This window comes from Nanorana parkeri, unplaced genomic scaffold, assembly GCF_000935625.1.
Source record: "Nanorana parkeri isolate BGI_ZX_2015 unplaced genomic scaffold, ASM93562v1 scaffold1271, whole genome shotgun sequence".
Taxonomy (NCBI): domain Eukaryota; kingdom Metazoa; phylum Chordata; class Amphibia; order Anura; family Dicroglossidae; genus Nanorana; species Nanorana parkeri.
This window is the reverse complement of record NW_017307539.1, coordinates 312,761-336,328: the sequence shown is the minus strand read 5'-3', so window position 1 is coordinate 336,328 and position 23,568 is coordinate 312,761. Positions and strand designations below refer to the sequence as shown.

The 23,568-nt window shown below is 42.0% G+C and overlaps 2 protein-coding genes across 2 annotated transcripts in view; one reads left to right on the top strand and one right to left on the bottom strand.

Annotated features, from left to right (window-relative positions):
• The window catches only part of HENMT1 (HEN1 methyltransferase homolog 1), an 18,210-nt gene extending 8,558 nt beyond the window's left edge, over nt 1–9,652 (top strand). The window contains exons 4-6 of the mRNA XM_018568991.1: nt 1,323–1,505; nt 4,717–4,894; nt 9,230–9,652. Of these exons, the coding sequence (XP_018424493.1) occupies nt 1,323–1,505; nt 4,717–4,894; nt 9,230–9,649 (781 nt within the window). The 3' untranslated portion in view covers nt 9,650–9,652. The remainder of the gene's footprint in view (nt 1–1,322; nt 1,506–4,716; nt 4,895–9,229) is intronic.
• Nucleotides 9,653–11,322: 1,670 nt separating this feature from the next.
• The window catches only part of F13B (coagulation factor XIII B chain), a 28,504-nt gene continuing 16,258 nt past the window's right edge, over nt 11,323–23,568 (bottom strand). The window contains exons 7-11 of the mRNA XM_018568989.1: nt 23,318–23,503; nt 20,138–20,320; nt 14,383–14,580; nt 14,124–14,303; nt 11,323–11,432 (exon numbers count right to left, since the gene is read on the bottom strand). Coding sequence (XP_018424491.1) covers nt 11,323–11,432; nt 14,124–14,303; nt 14,383–14,580; nt 20,138–20,320; nt 23,318–23,503 — 857 coding nt within the window. The remainder of the gene's footprint in view (nt 11,433–14,123; nt 14,304–14,382; nt 14,581–20,137; nt 20,321–23,317; nt 23,504–23,568) is intronic.

The window sequence follows — 23,568 nt, the reverse complement described above, 5'->3', positions numbered from 1 at the left end:
TAAATTATGAAAATTTAAAATAAATAAAAATAAATAATGAAAATAAAATAAAAAATAGTAAAAAATAAATTAAAAAAACTGTTTTTTTTTCCTTGCCTCAGGCGCAAAGGGAGCTGGCTACGGCTATGGTCCCGTGGTGCTCGTGCGGCTGCACCACGGGAGGACAGGACGCCGGGACCTGTAATGTACTGGAATGCACTGGAATGTAAGCAGGCCGACTCCCTGCGTTCAGGTGCGGGAGGGGGTGTGGAGCTGTATTGAAGTCAATGGCATCGCCCACAGTGCGATCGCCGGCACTCGGAACGCAGGCACATTAGTGCCTGCATCCCGGTCCAGTGCGATCTGCAAAAATAGTGCTCGCAGCATTTTTGCGGATCGCACTGGTCTGGAACACAGGCACTAATGCAGGCGATCGCACTGTGGGCGAGGGGCCTGCCTGCACAGCCTACGCCTCCTCCCGCCCCTGAATGCAGGTGTTTTTTCGTTGGTAGATCTCAATGAGCTCGTCATTTGAAAAGTAGATCTCCAGACGAAAAATAGTGGGCGTCCCTGTTATATAGGCTAGACTTCAAACATGTATGCATTCCATGGTGGATTGATGTGGCTAGTAGTTTACACAATAACGGTGATGTTCAGTGTGCTTTCTTATAAGCTCACAGGAAGCAACAAGGACAATTCATTTTTGGAACAATCAAAAGGTGTTTTCTGTAATTGCTAAAAATGTTCCTAGCCTGAAAAATGAAAACTAATGTAGCCATTACATCTATTTTAGGGAAAAGGCAAATGAACAAAACGATTTGGATTATGCATAACTCCCATGTGTGCCACAAACACAAACTTTGAAGCCTTTACTTTTGGTACTTCAGAATCAGGCTGTGTTTGGAGTTTAGAGTGCAGCAAGGCATAGCAGAGGCAATGTGTGGGGAATAAATGTGCAAAGTAGGTGGTAGATAGATGAGTGGAATGACCAAATGGACAAGAGGGAACAGTACAGGGCAGGAGAAGACGTCAGTACAAATGGGTTACCTAGCAAACAGTCTCCCCTCTATTACTGGGAAACCTTACTTTCATGGTTTTGGAAACATTGCATTACACTTTTGTAATGGTAGAATTTACACTGTGGACTCCAACTGACAGTGTGAACTCCATATTCAGCAGGATCTTGATGTAACACTGAGAATATTCACTTGCTCTAAGAATATTTTTTAGATGTAAACATTGAAAAACATGCAAGCCTATGCTTTCTATAAATCTATTTTAAGGCAGCAGATATGATACATGATTTGTTAAATTGCTTGTTGACCTTTGTTTTAATTTGTAAGGATTGAACATCTGGAAGCGGATGACCTAGATAAACTAGATGATGTACTGTTTGGCTTCATGGCCCCTAAAGCAGCAGTGATCAGCACTCCTAATGCAGAGTTTAATATACTTCTTCCCAAAACTCAAAAGTTCAGACACCCAGATCACAAGTTTGAGTGGAGCCGAGAAGAATTTCAGAGCTGGTAAGATATTTTCATTGTATGCTTTTTGTCAAACTGGATTTGTTCTCTAATGAACTTCTAAAGTAGCTTTGTATTACAGAGACACTCTTATTTCGGTTGATGTTTATAGACTTATTCTGCCATCTTCAAGATGAGCATATTATTATTTCCAAAATGTACTTGTAAGCACTGTAAAGGTAAATACAGGCTACTGTATTCTATTATATCTTTATTATGAAAATGCACCCAAAATGTTTCTTTTTTTTATGCACCGGGGGGAATTTATCAAAACTGGAGCAGACAAAATCTGGAGCAGCTGTCCATAGTAACCAATCAGCTTCTCTCTTTCATTTTCAAAGCTTAACTGAACAGACTAAACCAAGACGTTGATTGGTTGCCATGGACAACTGCTCTAGATTCTGTCTGCTCCAGCTTTGATAAATTCCCCCCACTGTGTTTTTTAAGATCCGCATGGAACAGAATTCCATGGATTTATTCTAAATACTTAGGGGTCTATTTTTAAACATTTTGCAGAGCCATTCACCATGAAGCTCTGTTAATGTTTATCTGTGTTAGTGGATGCACAAAACAAGTTTTCTTACTATATTCTCTTTATAAGTCCAATGTCATTTTGAATGTCATTGTGTGATACTGCATTATGGCCGCTAGATGGAGCAGAGGAGCTTAGGAAATAAATACTTCTTTCCTATGCTCCTCAGCTCCAACTAGTGACCATAATGGGGTATTTGAATAGAAAAAAATATATACGAAGAATGTTCGTTTTGGGGTTTCATCTGCACAGAACGAACATTCACAGAGAATCGCAGGGGAAATGGCCTGCCTAATGCCTGCCATTGTAATGTTTTAAGAAAAATTTCAGATGCTTTATTATATGTTTGAGATCTTAGCAAGTATGTTTTAAAACAGTTCAGAGTTTAATCAATTGGACATTTTTATTGCTAAAAACATTGTCATGATATATATTGAAAAAACTGATTGCCTTTAAATTAAAGGATAAGGAATCAACATTTTCTGATTATTTTCCCAGCTTCCCCTTTTCTACTGTGCTGATGTAACTCATCCTCCCCCTCCTGTGCTGTATGCTTACACAGTTCTGCCACAATGTTTACCTATAGCCGGTGCATTTTCTCCTTCCTTCAAAATGATCCCTGTAGCTGGAAAGGGCTGTAATAGCATTCTGAATGAGCTGCACTGCTCCGGACAGTTCCATGTCTTTTGATTGCAAAACTTTTAAAATAGTATTTATGTGGTTCAATATTTTTGTTTGCAGGACGCCAAGTAGCACAAACTCAAAAGATTCAGCTTTCTTTTTTAGATTTGCAGCATCATACCTCCCTCACTGCCTGCCACATCGGAACCTCCTTCGTGCTATGCCCAGATAAGGTCAGCGGTCCATGCGTTGTGCGATTTCCCCCCTGGCCATGGCACTCGGGCAGTGCATTTCTTCGCTGGGCCCCCCCCTAAGTGGCAGAATGCCAGGGCCCGGTCGCAATTGCGACCGCTGCGACCCTGGTAGTTCCGCCAGTGCCTCTATGGATCCAGGTAACTAATCTGTCTCCCAGCCCCATAGGAGTCCAGGGGATTCTACTGCACATGCATGGCAAGAGGGACCTGGACCCAGTATATAGGGCTTGTTCACACCATCTCCAGACCGGTTCTGGATGTGTTTCCGCGAACATGTTTAAGTGCATTTGTTATGTGTTTTTAATGGGTTCCGGTGCATTATTACTTGTTTTGCTTGGGTTTAGGCATGTTCTGGTGCGTACTGGTGCATTTATATGGGTTTACATGTGTTTTTGCGTGTTCCGGTGCGGAAAAAAACATGCTGCTGTACTTTTTAAAAAAGTTCTGGAACTTAGCGCAGTAGTGTAAACTAGCCTAATTTACAACCATTGGAATTACTGTGTATGCATTTTTGGTGCAGATAAAACACTGCACTGGTCTGGAGATGGTGCGGACAAGCCCTAAGTGACAGTGTTGCTGATCTCCTCCAACCTCCAGTGATCTCTACACATACCAGCAATCAGCTCCTGGCACAGGAAGTCTCTTATCATTATTAACTTGTAGTGGCTTACACTGGCACTGTAATCTCTGGCCTGGCAGCTCATAACAACAACCCCCCCTCCACTTGACATGCAGCTCGCAGCACTTTACTTCATTCCCTACACCGCTTTCACCACTGCAGCTGACCCCCATCATTCTCCCCCCACACCACACCTGGACAGCAACCACCACTCTAACCATTGCACCTGACCTCCATTATCTCCTCCTGCTCTCACCAGCTCTGCCACATGCCCCCACTTCTCTGCCATTGCATTAATGCCCCTCGCTGCCACTGTACCGATGCATGTCTCATCACTCGCTGCCACAGAGCCAATGCACACTGTGCTTTGTTCCACTACAATGATGCTCTCTTCTGTATTCAGCCTGTTAAATGAACAAGGAGTCAGCTTTAGGATTAACCTGTGTGGGAAAACACAGCAAAGTGCTTCATTTTATACTGCTGTTTATGATCCCTTGATCTCCAAACCTGGTTATGCTGTGTGTGGTCTGTTTCTTTTAAGGCCCATGCACAATATTGCGTTACGGTAATGCATAACTATAATGACAACACAAATGGATCAATGATGTAGTTTAAAAAATATATAAATTACATTTTGCTTTGTATGGTGTTCTTGTCTTTATTCTTATTTGTTGTCCATTTATGTATATACAGGTGAAACTCGAATAATTAGAATATCGTGCAAAGTTCATTTATTTCACTAATGCAACTTAAAAGGTGAAACTAATATATGAGATAGACTCATTACATGCAAAGCAAGATAGTTCAAGTCGTGATTTGTCATAATTGTGATGATTATGGCTTACAGCTCATGAAAACCCCAAGAACCCCAAATCCACAACCTCAAAAAAGTAGATTATTACATGCAATCAATAAAACAAGGATTGTACATAGAACAATATCGGACCTCTGAAAAGTACAAGCATGCATATGTACTCAGTACTTGGTTTGGGCCCCTTTTGCAGCACTTACTGCAATTACTTTTGCACGATATTCTAATTATTCGAGTTTCACCTGTAGTATATTTCAATTAACTGAACTCACAGGGAGTAAAGAAGCATGTGTAACATTTTAGTTATCTTTAACATTGTGGATGTTTTTGGTGAACAGTAGTCAGCAGTCATTACCATCTTTGTATTTTAAATCCAGGGCTCTCAAAGTTGCCAGACACTATAATTATACAGTAGAGTTCAGTGGGGTTGGAAAACCACCACCAGACCATGAAGAGGTGGGCTTTTGCTCCCAGATTGCTGTATTTATGAAGAACTACACTGAGAGTGAAGAATCAATCAGTATTAAAAAGCAATATAAGAGTATTTACAATACAGTAAGTAATATGATTTATGCACAAAGACTGTCCTGGTGTCTCTTTTTAAACAATTAAACGTATCTAAACCCAAGAACAAAAATGTAATATGATGTAATACCAGTCCTTAGATGTGGTGGGTGCACTGGTTTTCATTGTTCTGACTAAGTACATTTTCTGCGAGTACTGAAAAAAATCTGTTGATCCAGTGCACAGGAAATCTGTAACTTCCTGTGCACTGAACTAGAATCTTAAAAGAGAACTATGGGGTATGTGTTTTTCCCCATAGTTCTCTTGAAGGAGAATTATGACATAAGGGCAAATAAAAATAGCCCTTACCTTGATTGTAGTAGCATCGTTCCTTTTCTAAAGTCGCAGCACATCACAGATAAAACCCTCAAAACCTGTAGTAAACGGCCGTCTTCAGCCCTGCTCCAAGCTCCTTTCCTCTTAGGGGGCGTTAGCAGTTGATCCAGCCCGCCCACGGCTTTTTTTTTCAAATGATCTCATTGCTGTGGCCGCGCTTCCTCTCATCGTGCACAGCTGTGTTTTGTCAGCGCGTGCACGCTGGCATTTGTGAGCGGGAGGCGGAGTCTGAAGTGAGAAGGCAGCAGCAAGAGACAATAAGAAATAAACGGACTCAGCCTCCCTGCACATTCAGTGCTCTTTCCCCTCTCTCATCAGCGATCCCCAGTAATTAGGATGTCAGCATAACACAGGGGGAGAGAGAGAGGGGATAAAGAGCCATCCCTCTCTCCATCATTTACTAGAAATGGGCAAGTCCATATATGGTGAATGATGTCACTGTGTATCCCTGCAGACTGGCAAGCATCCGATCAGCAGGGATCCCCAGTGACATCATTCCCCATATATGGACTTGCCCATACGTGATAAATGATGAAGAGCGAGAAAGGGCTCCCCTCTCTCTCTCCCTGCCCTGTGTGACGCTGATAAACATAAATGACTGTGGATCGCTGATGACAGAGGGGAAAGAGGGCAGTCTCTTCAGCATTTACTACAAATGGGGAAGTCCATATATGGTGAATGATGTCACTGGGAATCCCTGCAGACTGTCAAGCATCCGATCAGCAGGGATCTCCAGTGACATAATTCACCATATATGGACTTGCCCATATGTGATAAATGACCGGGGGGACAGGATCTTCTCACTGTACTGCACACTACACGTGTAGTGAAGTAGGCGGGGCAGATGGAGAGGAGGAGGGAGGGGATCAAGGGCTACACAGCAGCTTGTCTTGAAGGCTGGCACAGAGGACGGGGACGTGCAGGTAAGGAGAGAGCTGCTGCGCATGTCCATATATTCGTGGATGCGCAGCAGCTCTCAAGAATCGATCTCAGTCACAGTGACGAAGATCAGTGGGGAGGATCCCGGGAGCATTGTCGGGATCTCTCCTCATTGCGGCACTTAGCCCCGCCCACCACCTTAAATAAGGGTTTACAGCCTTACTGTGCATTTTGGCTAATGGGAGTAAATTACATTATTTACTTATTTAGCCTAAGGAATGCATTAATAAAGAAAATATAGAACCCCATAGTTCTCCTTTAGGGTCACGGGAGGACATATACTAGAGTTCTCCCGTGACCCAAATCTCAGTATATAGTGAACTACAGCTCATGGTATACTGAGACCGCCGCAGCCGGAGGGGGGGGGGAATCCCTTCAGGGAGCCGCGAGTGACAGTCACTGCTCTGCAGGAGATGATCGAGAAGTGAGCGAGCGACGGTATGTGTTCGCTCAATTCCCAATCTATTAAACTGATGTGTGACAGTTTAATTGTCACACATCGGCTCGAACTATGAGGATGAGTGATTTTCACTCACCTCATAGTTCTCCTTTAAACAATGGTATTAGCTTTGCCAGCTATCTTTCGTGAACTACAAAACACCTACTTTCTATGTAATAAAGACAAGAAGAAGGGAAGTGTTTGTAATTTGAATCAGGGAAGAAGCTGGGGGACAATGCTGCTCCTCCACAAACACAATACAGTGAGTCAATATTGTGTTTAGTATAATGAACCCTGTCTGTACTGTGCTACATAGTATTTGAGGTTGAATAAAGACATTAGTCCATCAAGTCCAACCTATTAGGATCTAATTCTAGGAGTACCTGTACCCCTGTATATTACGGTCCCTTAATCGTCCAAAAGTTTCTTGAACAAAGATCTGCTGGCAGATCTTTTTATCAGTTGCAAACTAGAATTGAACACTGCCTGTTCTAACAAAGGGTTGAAGATCTAGAACAGGGGTCTTAAAGTACTGTTCCTGGTGCCAATTCTAGCGCACAAACCGGTACCATGTGGCCCGCTCCGGCTGACAAGTCAGGCATACATATCTCTGTCGGATGAAGAACGCATAGATGCTCCTGTCAGTGCCAGCACTCAGTTTCTTTTGGCCGGCGCTCAGTGAACAGTATTAGAGGATGGATTAGTTAGGTCTGCACCAGCGAAAACTTTACTAATCAACAACTGAATCACTAGGGATCTTTTATTGTGTGTTTGTGTGTGTGTGTGTGTGGGTATGTTTTGGGGGAGGGTATTCCTATTTGTGTGTGTATTAGGATCTATTCACACCTGTAAGTTTAGGTGCAATTAGGGATTCCTGCATCAGGAACTTGCGCTTTCCTGCAGCAGGAATCCCTAATCTGATGTTTACAAGCGGCAGCTGTCACCCATTCAAGTTAATGATCATGTAACAGCTGCTGCATGTAAACACCTGCACACCGCATGTAATGGTATGTGATATGATTACATGCAGTTAGAAAACAATCACTCCCCCTGGATGCACAATTGATACATCCTGGGATAGTGATTGATTCCTAAATGCATGTAAATCGTATCACATACGACTACATGCAGTGTGCCATACAAAAGGTAATAATTGTTTGGATTAAGTTATTGGAGGAAGTAAAAGCCAGTTATGTTGAGCTGAGATAGGCTTCCCTGAAGAGATGGATTTTTAAGGATCACCTAAAGGTGGGCAGCGTAGGAGATAGGCGGACAGAATGGGGTAGGGCGTTCCGGAGGATGGAGGACACTCTGGAGAAGTCCTGGAGGCGAGCATGGGAAGAGGTATTGAGAGAGCTAGAGAGCAGGGGGTCTTGAGAGGAGCGGAGAGGGCAGTTTTGGTGATATTTTGAGATGACGCCAGTGATGTAGGTTGGGCCGGAGTTGTTGATTGCTTTTTTTATGTTGTTGTTAGTATTTTTAATTTTATTCATTGGGCAAGTGGGAGCCAGTGGAGGGATTGGCAGAGAGGGGCGGCAGACACTAAATGGTTGGTAAGGTGGATGAGTCTGGCAGCAGCATTCATGATAGACTGAAGGGGGATAGCCTGCTTAGCGGTAGGCCAACAAGGAGGGAGTTGCAGTAGTCGAGGCGAGAGATTACAAGGGAGTGAATTAGAAGCTTTGTAGTTTCGTTTGTTAAAAAGGTTAAAAAAGAGTATTTTGGAAATGTTACGGAGGTTGAGTCAGTAAGATTTGGATAGTAATTGGATGTGGGGCTGAAAGGAGAGCTCAGAGTCAAGGATAACACCGAGTACCCTGGCTTGATGGGAGGGGTTGATCGTAGTGTTGTTGATTGTGATAAGGAAGTTGATTAAAATTAAAACCTATGGGAAAATGAAACGCAATATACCGACACTAAACACATATACACATGTATACATACTGACATGACACACACAGAAACATTAATACACATACCCACATCACTCACACAAATCATCACAGAAAGCTATACTGACATTGCATACAAAGAAAACATCCAATATGTGCCCATACAAACAGAAGAAAAGCTGGCCGCACACCGGATTACGCTGGGATAGTTTATTGAGGCTTGTACCACATCATTGGTTTTTCCGCCCAAGGTCCACCCTCTTCTGTTTGTACGGACTGTATATTTTGTTATGAATGTATTGTTGTCAAAAGGGTGTATATATAAAAAGCGTGTAGAGCCATCCGTTCTGCAAAACTGACATTTACTTCCATACTATGTGAATAGGACAAAATCGAATGTTTTCTTGTGCAGAAATGACTTATTTCCTGTGCTCCTTGGCTCCATCTAGTGGCCAATTTTCTTACATTTGTGCTGCACAAGAAAACATTCAATTTTGCTTTATTCTTACAAGACAAATATAAATGTCAGTTTGGCAGAATTAATATATCTGTCAATATAACAAAACACACCCCAAAATGTTATAAACCTTTTTGTAACATAAATTGTTTACTGGAGTTCTTCTTTAATTACAGACATCTATAGAAATTCTGATATATTGTGGTTTGCATTATAATTAAAGAGAACTTACAAAGGAAATATATTTTATTCTGCATTACAAGGTACTTCATGTGGTATATCCAAGTCTCCGGGAGGAAAAATATCTTCGAAAAGCTATACTGAATGAGGCCTTGTTACATGCAGACATGATGAAAAACAGCTTAGTGTATCATCACAAGCGCAGAGAAGAAATCGACCAAGATGTAATGACTGAGAACAACAGAGACGCCTGTCAACATTCAAGATGGCCTTTCAGTCTAGAAACTGCCGCACAAAGTGAGGAGAATCAAGTTCTGCAACCGTTTATACAAGGGAACACCATTCATGTCCCCCTTGAAGCAATCTTTTCTATCTCAGGGGTCAAGAAATTGTGTGGTAGTTTAGATGTTCTAAGAAGTATTATTGCAGAAGAAGTCCCTCTTAGTGGAGATGGTAAAACAATGATGTATCCTGTTGATCTGGATGATTTGCAGGAAGTATAATTCTTAGGTCTACTTCATGGATTTTTTTTTTTAAATACAGACATTGTATCCATCATTCCCACTGCATTGGGATTTTCAGTTATATCATCTATTTATTTTGCTTCATTGTTCCGCATTATCTATATAACAAGTAGTTCCTCCCTTGATTATAGTGTTTGTACAATGTCTCTCTGTAAAAGGGAAGTGTAAAGAAGATAAGATTCAGAAAGGAAATAGGCTGGTTTGTTGAAGAGTATTAGTGCTGCATTGATGGTGATTTACTAAAGGAGTTGAGAGTTTTCATGCAATAAATTGTGTGAAGATTCACTTCAATTATCCAATCATGTGAAAAGCAAATTCCTGGACATCAATTGTCCAGATGATGTCAATTGTCATCTGGACAACTGACGCGAATATTCGCAATTTATTGTGTAAAAATTCTGAATTCCTTTGGTAAATGAGTGAAATGTTCACTTAAAGCAAACCTGTCTCCTCCCTCTCTTGTGTACAAGGCACCCTCCTGCCTTATGTTAGTACCAGCACCGCAGTCCACTGCCCCTTCACTAACGCTGCCTCAGCAAATATCTTATAATGAAAATGAAATGTTCCTTTACGTGACTCCATCACAGAGGTAAAACATGTGATAAAGCACGACCTGCCAACAAAGATGGTTCACACTCATCTGTCTTCCTGCCCGTTCCTTCAGTCATCACTATTGCTAAGCATTGGCCTTTTGCACCTCTAACACATGCTGATACAGAGATGCCTCTTCCTTTCTAATAGTGATGTCATCGGAAGGAACCACAATACATGGTAGGGGAAACAGGCATCCAACATGATTGGAAGTGTCAGATGTGAGGATTCTGTGAGGCGGCAGTTCTTGGGCAGACTAGAGAAACAGGCATTAGGACAAGTGAGTATGGAGCCTCTTCTTTTGCAGGTTATTCTTTCTATATTTTTTGAACTTTTGGCAGAGCCGTTTTGATTTGTGCACAGTGCTAGGCAAGCACCCCCTCCCCTGTGTGACAGTTCAGGCGCCAAGTACTGGATTTTGGAAGGGCAAGGGAAGTGTGTTGTGTTCCCCTATGCCTACAAGTATGAAGATTGTTAAGCTGGCGGTAGGAGGGAACAGGTTGACAAACAACAATAACTGGAAGTAAGATAAGGCAATCGGGGGCGCATATTATATAGCGGAAGTTTCTTTTGGTTTTGTTTTATTTTTGAGACGACTTTACTTTAAGGCAGGAAGAAGTGGAGACGGTATTTACTATGTCAGTTTTCAGCTCATGGTGTGATATAGCACCCCTTAGCTGTACCTTACACCTCAGCATTAGTACGTCACTGCCAAATGTCTGCATGCAATGGTGTGGATGTGCTTTTTATTGCACAAAGACAAGAGCCATGAGTATTTTCTGCTGCGGTTTTTAGTCTGAACAAACGCTTTCTCCTGTGGAATGCTTCATTGTTTTGTTACATAATCCAACTGTAAGATATCAGACAGAGTTCCAGACATTCTGCTGTAGATTTTCCAGATGCAGCTTGGAATATGCTGGTCCCTAAATGATTGGAAGCCATCCTGGCCCTGAGCCAGCAAAGCAGCCTACAACAAGATATACAGTAAATAAGGGAGCTGCAATTGTTCATTTGTTCTTCAAGGGGCAGGCTGGCTTCTCTACTTAGTAAGTGGACTAACCTTATGCTTGCTTTTCTGCCCGGTGAGTGACCAACCTGAGGTAAGCATGCTTGCTCCAGGTCAGTAAATCACTTGGTGATGAAGCCAGGATAAGCATGACATCACCTGAGCCTGCACCATTAAAAAATAGTCAGCAGTTGATATGCCATTGTTTCTAGTGGATGTCGTTGGACCACTTACATTCTGAGCATACTTTTATTATTTGTTGTATCTTTTATTTGTAATGTTGTATTTTGTTTTTCATTTTTTTTTAGATAAAAACGTATTGAACAAAAAAAAGTCAGCAGCGGTATCTCCCATATTTTTTTTTCCTTGCATGGTGTTGGTATGCATTGTAATGATGGATACATGTAACAAAGTTTTTTGGCATCCATCTACCCAGCATTACTGTAGTAGTCCAAGTATTCACATGATCTTTAGCAAACTTGAGATAGGCAGTACTTTTTCTGCTGGTTTTGGTTACTTCTTATGACCTTCACTCTTCTTTGAGAACTTGCTGGATGTTCACTGGTGTTCCTTGCAGACATATCTCTCCCCACAAAGGAAACGCCCATATCAAGGTGTGTTTAGTTTTGATTTTTTGGTGTTTATTGGTTTTGGTTTCACGATACAATAATCAATAATCAATGTAATATTAACCAAAGATACATTTCTTTAACAGTGGTGTTGTCAGCTGTGTTTAGGGCATTGCTTCAACATTATTACAGAACAGTTGGAAAGACTATTAAAAGTTCAACTGTTATGTAACAGAATATAGTAAGTAACACGGAGTGGTATTATGTACCTTACAGCATTCAAAATATCCTATTTAACACACTGTGATATAGTAGGCTCATTGCGAATATAAAGGAAAACAAGAATAGGAAGGGGTAGAGAAAAGATGCACCGTATCCATAAGAGAGAGTTATACTCTAGGTAAGATGAGGTAAAGAAAAGGTTTACTCCACATAGGAATCAGCCTGACAGGGAATTATGCTGTATTCACAGGTCTCCGTCATCTCAAACTGGGTTTGTTTATTGTCCATCATGCAGGTAAGTGTGTCATTTGTCATTATCATCAAATTGAGCTTATGCGTGGTTCAAGGTGAGGCAGATTCATTCATATAAATGAGTGCACACTCATACATACTGCATTTGTTTCTTAGTTCAGACCTGATTCACATACGTCTTTCACTGTATACTGAGCTATTTGGCACTTTTAGCCTTAGCGTTCAGCAAGTGATTTGTAATATATGTAATGACCATGATTTGCTACAATTTGTTGTTTTATTGGGAACAAATGAATGTTTCTTTAGAATGTTTAATTATTTCTTGGGACACATTGTGGATACTCTAGTTTTCCAAATCTACACTCGCTCCTTAAAGCAAATGCTACTGTAGTCTCATAGTTCTCATATCCAGCCATGCATAAGAAATCAACAAATTCCCCGTGTAAAACGTAATCACTGTACAAACTCCATTTCAAACGTACATAGCTTTTACGCATCTGTTCTCTGGATAAAATACATGGTTCTGAAATTTAAAAAAAAGCAAATGCGAAGTGAGTTAGAATTACGAAAATACATAAATTAGTAGTGCATTAGGTTTAATAAAGAATGTTGCCCAACTGTAAACGTTCAAGGCTAAAGTGGACCTAAACTGTCATATTGATTAGTTCATCCCCCCCTTCCCCTCTCATCCTATCATGTAACTCATGAATAAATCCTGTGCAGAACTTATCTTCTGACTACATAAGGTTTTCCCTGGATAGTGGTCTTAAAAAAAAAAAGGCAACAGTGGGAAGAGGGGTTTGTGTGGCTGCTGTCAACAGGCAAGGCAGCAATAACATATCCTTCCCACCACTGTTCTGCTCTCTTGAACTGGTAACCATAAGGACCGTGGTAGGTGGAAATCAAAAGGGTTTGTTTGCAGATGTTATGATAGGACAGTTCATTTGGGGGGGACTAGGTTTAATGAGACCCTATCACTTTGTCCACTAAGGGCAAAATGACAGGATCTGTGTAGAGCCCATCCACTACAAACACCTCTCCAGTGCTCTGCCGCCACTCCTTTTTCCTGACTTGCTTATGGTAAGTATGCGGTACTCTGGCCTAATTGCCAATTGCTAGTTCTGAGCACTGTCACATGATGGCAGTGGTGACATCACCAATCTTTCTAAGCGGCAATATCAGCTGACACCTGGAATTTTAGTGGTGGCTGCGATGGAAGAAGGAGAGGCAGAGTGCAGAAGAAGTGAGAGTAAGGCTGTCAGGGGTGAGACAGTTTAGGTCTGCTTCAAGTTGCAGAGGTGCAGCCTAAGCACTCAGCCGAGCTGAACGCATATGTAGCCACTTCGGCTGAGTCGAAGACACAGCCAAAGCCGGGAGAGCGATCCCCGCAAAATGTTAACAAATACAGAAGAAAAAACAGCTCAGGGTCCCCCTCCCAAACCATACCACCATATCAGACCCTTTAGGTCTGGTAGGAATGTTAGGAGGGACCCCCGAGTTAAAAATAAAAATGCTTGGGGTTCCCCTAAATGTCATGCCAGACCCTTTAGTTTCGGTAGGAATTTTAGTTCCCGTATCGGGATAAGTTTCGGAGCATTTGGGCGAGTACGAGCACTCGCCCAAATACTCATTATCGGCACCGATACTGATACTAGTATCGGTATCGGTGCATCCCTAGTTTTAACCCTTCCCTATTCTATCTAAAAAAAAAAGTTTTGGTGTTACGTATACTTTAAGGATCTTTCTCTGAATAATGCATAGTAATATTATAGAAAAAAGAGCTAATACGGAAGCAAGTGACGACTCATCCTACCTATGCAGATAGGTGGATCATCCCAATCTCCATTGGAGCAGTGTACTGTGCTTTTTCCATTCAAGTAGTAATGCTCTGAACACTGGTAAACAACCATGGATCCTGTCATATATACTTGCTGTGATGGGTTAACTATGCCATGTATCACAACAGGAGGACGACCGCAGAACTTCAGTGTACCTGCAGAAGTATAAGAAAAATGTCAAATCAAGTGGTATTAGAATACATGGAGAGGAAAGATTGTGGCTTGTTTTTCTACCTTTCTTGCTGCAACTTGGATATAGAATATGGCCATTTTGACACAGTCCTTTTAGTTCAACGTGGGCTGATAAGTCAAATCCATCCACACATTTAAATTCCACCATATCACCATGTAAAAATTTGGAGTTAATCTCAAAGCTCCACTGAAGCTCAACATTTCTTTCTCTCATTTGCTCCACAGATGCTGTGCAGGGCTCTGAAAAGATAATATAGTTTCATTAGTGGGTATCACAGTCTGGAATTCCATATGAGGGGGGAAACAGTCACTGTGCTTTACAAAATAAAGGCAAAGGTATATTGCAATAAACCAAAAATACAATCAGTGGATGATTTATAAATCATCCACCCCAAAATACTTTGGCCGATATTGTTAGCATGATATTCTCACCACTAGATGGAGCTGAGGAGCAAAATAATTTCCTATGCTCATCAGCTCCATCTAGTGCCGAAACTGTGAACAGCAGTAAGCCAGCATATGTCAGGGCAGATGGTTCATAAATCATGCTCTAAAAGTGTATTTCTAGGCAAAACCTTTGTTTTGGATAGAGCAGGAAGGGGTTAGACCATCACGTTTTTATCGCTGTCCAAAAAATAACCTGGCAGGGATATTTTTTTTTTCAAACTATTTATTGAGTTTTTGAAAATTCCCAGTAGGGGAATATCTTTTTCATTGCATAGGTTACATATATGAAAGTTCGAAGGTACGTTAAAATAACAACAAACCCTAAACCTAAAATTCCCATGCTGGTTGCCACATCTACAATAATTAAACGCCCATATAACTCATTTTCATTAGGATGGTGTAGGTAAATTATCAAACACAATATGATATTAAAGCACCTCCAGGACCCACAAGCTATTCATCATCATTCTTCATATACCAAGCGGTGTATATAAAAGGTTGCATAATGTGGGTCAGCTCCGATCTATCAAAGGTTACAGCCACAAAGTATTTCCAACGCTTGAAGAACTTTGTGGTTAGTGCATCAATGTGCAGTTCAGTCTTCAGTTTTTCCCGAAGGAATAAGATTCTCAGTTCCGCTATGATAGCTGACATTGATGGTGTGGGGGGCACATTCCAGGAACACATGATACATGTCGAGTCAAGTAAGCACAGGTGCATCCATTCCTTCCCTTTATAGGACATGCAGTGAGTTTCCATTACTGAGTAAACTGGAGAACTGAACAAATACAACAGTGGGGATAGTTGTGGAGTCCACTGAAGAACTGTTTTGATATACGAGGCAGCTTGAGTCCAGAATTGTAACATAGAAGGGCATGTCCAAATACAATGAGCCAGTGAGGGACGGGATTGTCCACACTTGGGACACAATGAAACCAGGGGCTGTGTTGTTGCTCCAGCCGGGAGGAAATATGCAACATAAGCACAATGCATTATTTTGAATTGGGTCTCCATCCCGTTCTCATTGACAACAATTCTGCGTACCAGGTTGTATCCATCGATGATATGGTCCACTATATCCGGGATCGGGAAGTCTTTAGACCATTCTCTGACATTAGTAGAAGACAAATAGGTAACATACATGAGCTGTAACCCTGGAGAGATTGCAGATATAGAGTAGTTGCCCACTGACATGGCGATATCTATAAATGTGGTGGCAATTTTTTTTTAGGGTCTCTGGAAAACATGTGCCACATTGTTTTAGCTTGCAAGTAGTACAAAAAGTGAGAGGGTAGAAAAGAATAACGCATTGCAAATGCCGTCATAGATATGGGCTCGAATGTACCATCCAGAAACAGTTTCCAAGTCCTAAGCCCCTTCCTGTGCCACAACTCGTAAGCAGCATAGACCATGCCCTGAGAGAACATAGCGTTACCCCGCAGTGGACAAAGAGCTGAGACATAAGGTGATAATCCCAGCCTTCTTTGAACCACCCTCCAGACCAAGACCGTGTCTCTGATTAGCAAGTGGCGGCACAGAGTCCCAGGCAACTTTGACAGTTTGCTGTGCAATATGGCCCTCAAATCCCATGGGTGCACAAGGGCCGACTCCAGGCTAGTGTTGAAAAACCTGGAGCTGTCCGAGAGCCAGTCCGCAGCGTGATGCAGTAAGCATGCTAGATTATATAGCCGAATGTTACGAAAATTGGAGCCCCCCTCGATCTTCGGGAGCCAAAGCTTTTTCATGGCAATCCGCGGGTGCTTGAAGCACCATATCAATTGAACCTTGGCCCTGTTGAGACGCTGAATGTCCTTGTGTTTCAATAGCAATGGAACCGTCTGCATCGGATACAGTAATCTCCAATGCTCGTCATTTTTACTAAATGAATTCTCCCGAAGAGCGATAGGGGTAGATTTCTCCAGCTCTCCAGTTCCCGAGTGATTTTATCTACAGTATAAGGGGAGGAAAATTCAAATGATACAACGATGAAGGCAATTTACCTACTTTAAAGACCAGGTATGTGATGTCCCGGCGTGCCACCGCGAATGCAGAAGGATTGTCCCACAAAGACGACGAGAATGCGACTAAAGGTAGTACCTCACTCTTGGAGTAGTTTATTTGTAGTTCAGAGAAAGTGCTAAAGTTGTCAAAGATTGCTTGGATAGCTAGGATATCCGCCTGCGGGCGGGAGGTAAACAGCAAAATGTCATCAGCAAAGAGGGAAATTCTCAACTCCTCCTTGCCAACAGCTATGCCCTTCAGAGAGGCCGTTTGTAGAATGTATCTAGCTTAAGGCTCCAAAGCCAAGTTAAACAACAAGGGGGATAGGGGGCACCCCTGTTGGGTTCTTTGACGTAATGGGATAGGCGGAACATAGCTCCCTGGGTCCAGATCTGCGCCGTTGGGGAGGAATACATCTGACGTAGTAGGGAAAGGATCCCGCCCTGTAGACCAAACCTGGACATGACCAGAAACAGCCATTCCAGATTAACATTGTGAAACGCTTTTTCCACATCGATAGTTACAATAGCAAACTCTCAAGCGGGAAATTCCTTTGCCCTTTCAAGGGCCATAATGGCACGTCATAGGTTCATGACTGCCGCTCTCCCCTTAAGGAAGCCAACCTGAGCAGGGTGTATGAGGCTTGGCAGCACCTCTGCCAGTCTGTCAGCATTTATTTTTGAAAAAAAACTGCATCCACATTAATAAGTGATATAGGCCTATATGAGCCAGGAGCCTAGACCCTGGAATAAAAATATGGCTGCATTGTTTTTGTTTTGTTTTTTAGACTTTTATCCTTTATTTTCACCTGATGATCCTGCCACTAACACACTGCCTGTCGAAGGGTGACAACCTTCACCTACAGTACTGTATCTATGGAGGAGCAGTGTTGTCACCCTAGGATAGCAAGAACACTTTCCTCTCACCTTATCTCCAACACATAGGGGAGAGGTCTTGGTCGTCCACAGAGGGAAAACAGAAGCGATGATAACACTCATATCTGATAACAGTGCAGAAGAAGCAGAGTGCAAAGGAACTTACAAGCTCACTGAATTTCTGGTGGAATCAACAGATATATGTTTGCACTTATCAAACAGATATAACAAGACACTTTTAAAAGGTATATTTAGCAAACCTTAAGGGAGCAAAATAAGAGAGGTTGATTTTTAGGGTTCACATACACTTTATTTCTGCTAAGATGCTCTTTATTAGGAATGCACCAAAATTTCAGCCGCCGAAACATATTGGCCGAAAATGGTACTTTGGGAAAGATGCTGAAAGTGCCATCTTTTGTCCGAAATTGCGTTGCATCCATCGTTTCTCTCATCCCCGCTGTTTGCTGCTCTGTGTCCCCTCTGACACAGCAAGGCACCCAGCGGGGAGGAGAGAAACTGTCAGAGGAGACTGAGCGTGGCGGGGAAGAAAGCGATGTGAGCTGCAATGTCACAGGATGCACTGGCGGAACTACCAGGGTCACAGCGGTGACCGGGCCCTGGTATTTCCACCACTTGGGGTAGGGGGCCCAGCGAAGAAGTGCACTGCCCGAGGGCCATGGCCAGGGGGGGCCTGTCAGCCGGTGGCATAGCATGGGGGGGCCGTCACCCAGTGGCATAACATGGGGGGGGCCCATGGCCCAGTGAGATTTGGTCCGGCGACAGGAATGACCCCCTCCGTCCTCCCCCCCTCTCCCATTGCAGGTGGACTCGGCCGCCGGAAAGTCTTCTTCATACAACGTCGGGCGCAAGGCAGAGGCGGAAGTACCGCCTGTGCGGGACCGAGTCAGCGCGCAAGGAGAGGAGGAGGGGGGGCCCATAGTACCAGTGGCAGAATAGGGGAATGAATGGTGGGGGGCGCCGGGCGACATCCGCTTGGCCGCCCTTCAAGTGAGGGAGAGAGCCACACACCAGGTGTAATTGTACCGCAGGCAGCGCTGGGGCCTCGGCCGGGAGCTTCCTGAATACACACCCCTGCTGCATGGTGTTCCAGCCTGGAGGACAGTTAGATAAGGTAAGTGCTCTAATCTCTGTGCCTGTATGTTCTGTGAGTTGTTTGTAGTCCTGTATAGCTGATGGAACTAATCTGCATTTCTGTATAAATTATTACTGGGAGTTGTAGTCCTCTATAGCTGGTGCCATTCTGCATTGCAGCAGTGCAGAATGGCATCAGCTATAGAGGACTACAACTCCCAAATCAGTATGGAGAGCAGTGTATGGGCAGAGACAGCTGTCAGCTGTCACACGAGGCTGAGCTGGCAGTGTGGGGGAGGAGTCAGCTGTCAAAATAGACCAAGCTCTCCTCCCCACCAGCTTAGCCTCCTATGAGAACCGATCTAGGCGGAAGAACAGCTACAAACATTTAGCGATTAGTGATCGCTGAGTGTTTGTAAAAAATCGGACATACTATGAGTTACTATGTAGTGTACCAGTGATCTACATCACTTCCTATTCATTCATTATTGTGTACATAGTAATTCACACTATATCCACAAGTTATGAATGAACAGGGGCACTCAGTATAGAGAATTCCTGTTCATTTATTACAGGGGATGCAAAAAAAGAGATTGAGGTCTCTCTGTTTAGATCCCTGATATTCACCGAAGCCTCCAGCAGTAAAGTTAAAAAATACAAATATTTAAATAAAAAATAAATAAAAAGAAAATATAAAGAAAAAAGTTTAATATTTTTGTAAATATTTGACATTTTTTTATTTTCGGTTTCAAAATGTAATTTCGGTGCACCTCTACTTTTTATCCCCATGCTTCTGTGTGACATAGAAACTGAATTACAGACTTTGGCAGTTCATTCCACTTCAATTCCTGACCTTGATCTGCCAGATAGACAGCTTCTTGATAGACAGCTCCTTTCTCTCTGTCTCTGCACTTTTATAGTACAAAACAATTCTCCCATTCCAGTTCCAGTGCCTGTGCTGATTCATGTAAGAGCATTCCCCCTCCTTCTGCATTCCTGTGACCTCATTAGTTCTCTTATATATCTAATCACTTCACACAGTACAAATAATGACAGGGACAAGCTGCACCATACAAGCTGTACAAGCTGTACCATATGTACCGTAGCTGTACCATATGTACCCAAGCTGTACCATATGCCGCATTTTGCAGAAATGTGTAGATAGTAATCACTATCCAACGCAATAAGGCAAAGACACACACATATACAGAAATACATAATATTTACACATTTTGTATATGATTCATTAGAAATTTCATTGCAATGATCATGTAAATGTGAGTATGTATATTACTAGTTAAAATAAAACCAGATCCTAGCATAATAATGTAATCACACTGATGACACATTTAGACACTACTGTATATACACCTTTTACCTACCCAAGCAGATTGGTGGTCGTGACCAAATTCCTTGTGTACAGTATATGGTTTTAGATCCTTCCATTAAGTGATAGCTGTGACATCTGTATTCCACGGAAGTGCCACTAGTATACCTGTCCAGTGCAGTATCAGTAAGCTCACCTTGGCTTATTTTTGGTGGGCTTCCACAGTCTTCAATATTGGCTATATAGAAGAACAAAGTTATTTGCTGTGTTAGAATTGTAATTTAAATGGGCTAGTAAGAACCTCCACTGATATCAAGTGCCTAAGTAAACTGTATACATAAATGTCTGCTAGATATTAACGTGACCCAGGGTGTATGCTTTTGCTATCATATTTAACAGCGCCTGTGCAAAGAGGCAATTGCAACTTCTCTATTGCCCCCTTTTCTCTTGTCACAGCTCTCTTCTTAATAAAGCTCTAAAATGATTCATATCACAAATCAGTTAAAACATTGCAGAAATAAGCCATTTGTAGAGGGAAACATGATATTATTGTATACAACAATTGGTAAAGTTACTGCTTTGGTTTTACAACACAAAGGAAAACAATTGAAACTGCCGTCACAAGATCTGTGATATTTGATTTTTTTTTCAACCAGGGCCACTGGAGCCAAGTACATGCTATTGACTCGGATACATAGAGTTAGGACCACACTTTGCAGAGGTGCCTTGGCGCGGCAGTGTGGCTTCTACATATTTTTGGACAAAAGTTTGTGCAACTAAAACCTCTGATTTTAACGCATACTGTTGACAGGGCTATTTGTTTGGTTGCAGGCTGGCTGGCAGGTTGAGGCTGGGGAATTTTTGTGTTTTGTATTACATGCTATTGAACCCAGGCCAAAATCATTTGAAAACAATTATCTGACAAAAGTCCAATAGACTTGCAGATTAACTTTATGTTTTGGGATGCTGAAGAGCTTGGTGGAGCCAGAGGGATTAAAGCTGAACTCCAGCTATAAACAAAAATGGACTCCCTGCACTGCAATGGGTAATTTCTCATTTAGTTTAGAGGGGGATGAAAAAGGTTTAACATCATTATGTAAAATATTTGATGGGCTGGTAAGGGACTATATTCAAGAGTTTGTTAGAATGGTAGCATGAGTAAAAACCAGCATGATAGACTGTTCTTATCACACCAACTTTCTATAATTCTATGAAGAGGTGAGTTTGAAGGCATTCCAAACGGTACCTCCTAAACTTTTAATGTACAAAATATATTGCAGTAGAAGATGTCAGTACATTGATAGAAAACTGGTTGGAGGAGCGAGCCCAGAGAGTAATGATCAATGGTTCATTTTCTAAATGGACTACGGTTGTGAATGAAGCGACCCAGGGCTCTGTGTTGGGAGAAATGCTGTTTAGCTTGTGTATTAATGATATTGAGGTTGGGATTAGGAGTTTACATTTTTGGCTGATGATACCATGTTATGCAGGGAAATAAATTTGGCACAACCTGTAAAATAGGGGGGTGAGCACCTACATTGCACCAACATTGCAGACGAGATTCAATATTGAAAAATTTGAAGTTATGCACTAAAAATATGCTTGCAACATACTCTTTGGGAGGTGCTCCTCTAGGTGAATCTGTGATGGAAAAATATTTGGGGGTCCTTGTTAAACAAAGACCTAGCAACAGCATGCAATGCCAATCTGCAGCTAACAGAGCTGGCAGATACTCTCTTGTATTAAAAAGGCCACATATTCAAGAGATAAATCCATAATTCTACCCCTTTAAAAACACTGGGTAGGTCTTGAATATGCAGTTCAGTTTTGGTCACCAATTCACTCAAAGAATTTCCATGAGTTAGAGTTCAGAGAAGGGAAACAAAATGAATACAGGATTACATTTATTGACTCTAGAGAAGAGGTGCTTACTGTTGGTAAAATAAGGATAGATAAATTAACTTCTACTCTCATAACGCTGAGCTTTGTGAATTGACCCCTATGTATGAATGTATCAAAGGTGATTATATAAACTGTAAAAAGTACCCTGAATTAGAAATGTGGCCACAATTTTAGAATGGGTGAAAACAGGTTTAATCTTGAACTTAGGTTCCTTAAAAGTGAAATTAAACTCACGAATATCCCCCAAACCCCCCTCCTATGCTGCTTTAAGGACTTACATTAAATGATGCCTCTTGATCCCATCATCTTCTTCCCTACACTCGTATTCACCAGTCCCTCCAGCCGGTCTCTGATCCAGTGCAGACTACTCATGTCCCACGTTGTCGGTTCATGCACCCGCCCTTATCCTCCCATATGCTTGAGAAGCTGCAGATCTACATCCGGGAGTGAGCGGCGGAGACAGAGGTAAGTTTTTACCTTTTATGTAACATTTTAATTTTTAAAAAATGTTTTTGCATATATCTCCTGCTGGCTAGCAGGAGATATATGCAAAAAAAGGAGTGTTTAATTCTACTTCAACTGTTAGGGAAGTGAGAATGTGGAACTCTCTTCCCCAGGAAGTAGTAATAACTGAGAGTGTTGATAAATTCAAAAAGGTTTAGATACCTTCCTCAGTCAGCATGACATACGGGGCTATGTGAATTCTTAAATTTGATAGGAGATTGATCCAGTGATTTATTCATTCGCCAGTATGGGGTCAGGAATTATTTGTATTTACCCCCTTGCAGCAAGTTGGCCTATGCTTGTAGGGTTTTGTTTGCCTTCCTCTGTATCAAATACACACACACACACACACACACACGCATTCACCCTGATGGACCTGTGTCTTTTTTCAACCTTATTTACTGTGCAACTATGATACTTACCTTATTCCTTGTTCCTGCATGATTCCTTCCTTCTGTACAACCAATTCCACTAAGCTGTTCCTCCTCACTGGTCAGTTGACTACCCCTCTCCCACATCATCTCCTATAATGCAGGACCAGAGGTTATGGCGCGGAGGGCTCACCCACATCCAGGGAGTATTGGAGAGAGGAGAAAAGCATAGACTGCCAGGGTAGCTAGGAACACGGTAGGAATTACACCTTATTTATCATCCCTTAGACAAAACAAGCATTTAACACATGTAATTCAGGGGGAGTCCCACTGCAAGGTGAATTTTGAAGAGCTGGAATTTAAATATAGATGTATAAGGTGTGAGGGGTGTGATCAGCTCATAGTTTAGTTTTGAGGCACACTCTTTCTAGTAATACTGCAGCTTTAGGCTGACTTACCCTTGCATTTAGGAGGCTCTGTCCACTTGCCCTTCTTACATATGATTTTATTAGATCCTTGCAATTCATAGCCATCAATACATTTGTAGAATACAGAATCACCACTGTAATAAACCTCTTTTTCCATCAAAGTTGTTCCATTATTGGTTGATGGAGGTTTATCACATTTTATCTTTTCTTTGAGTTCTGAAAGAAGAAAACAAAACTGAACACAACCCACAACCTTCTCTCCATATTTATCTTTACAAATG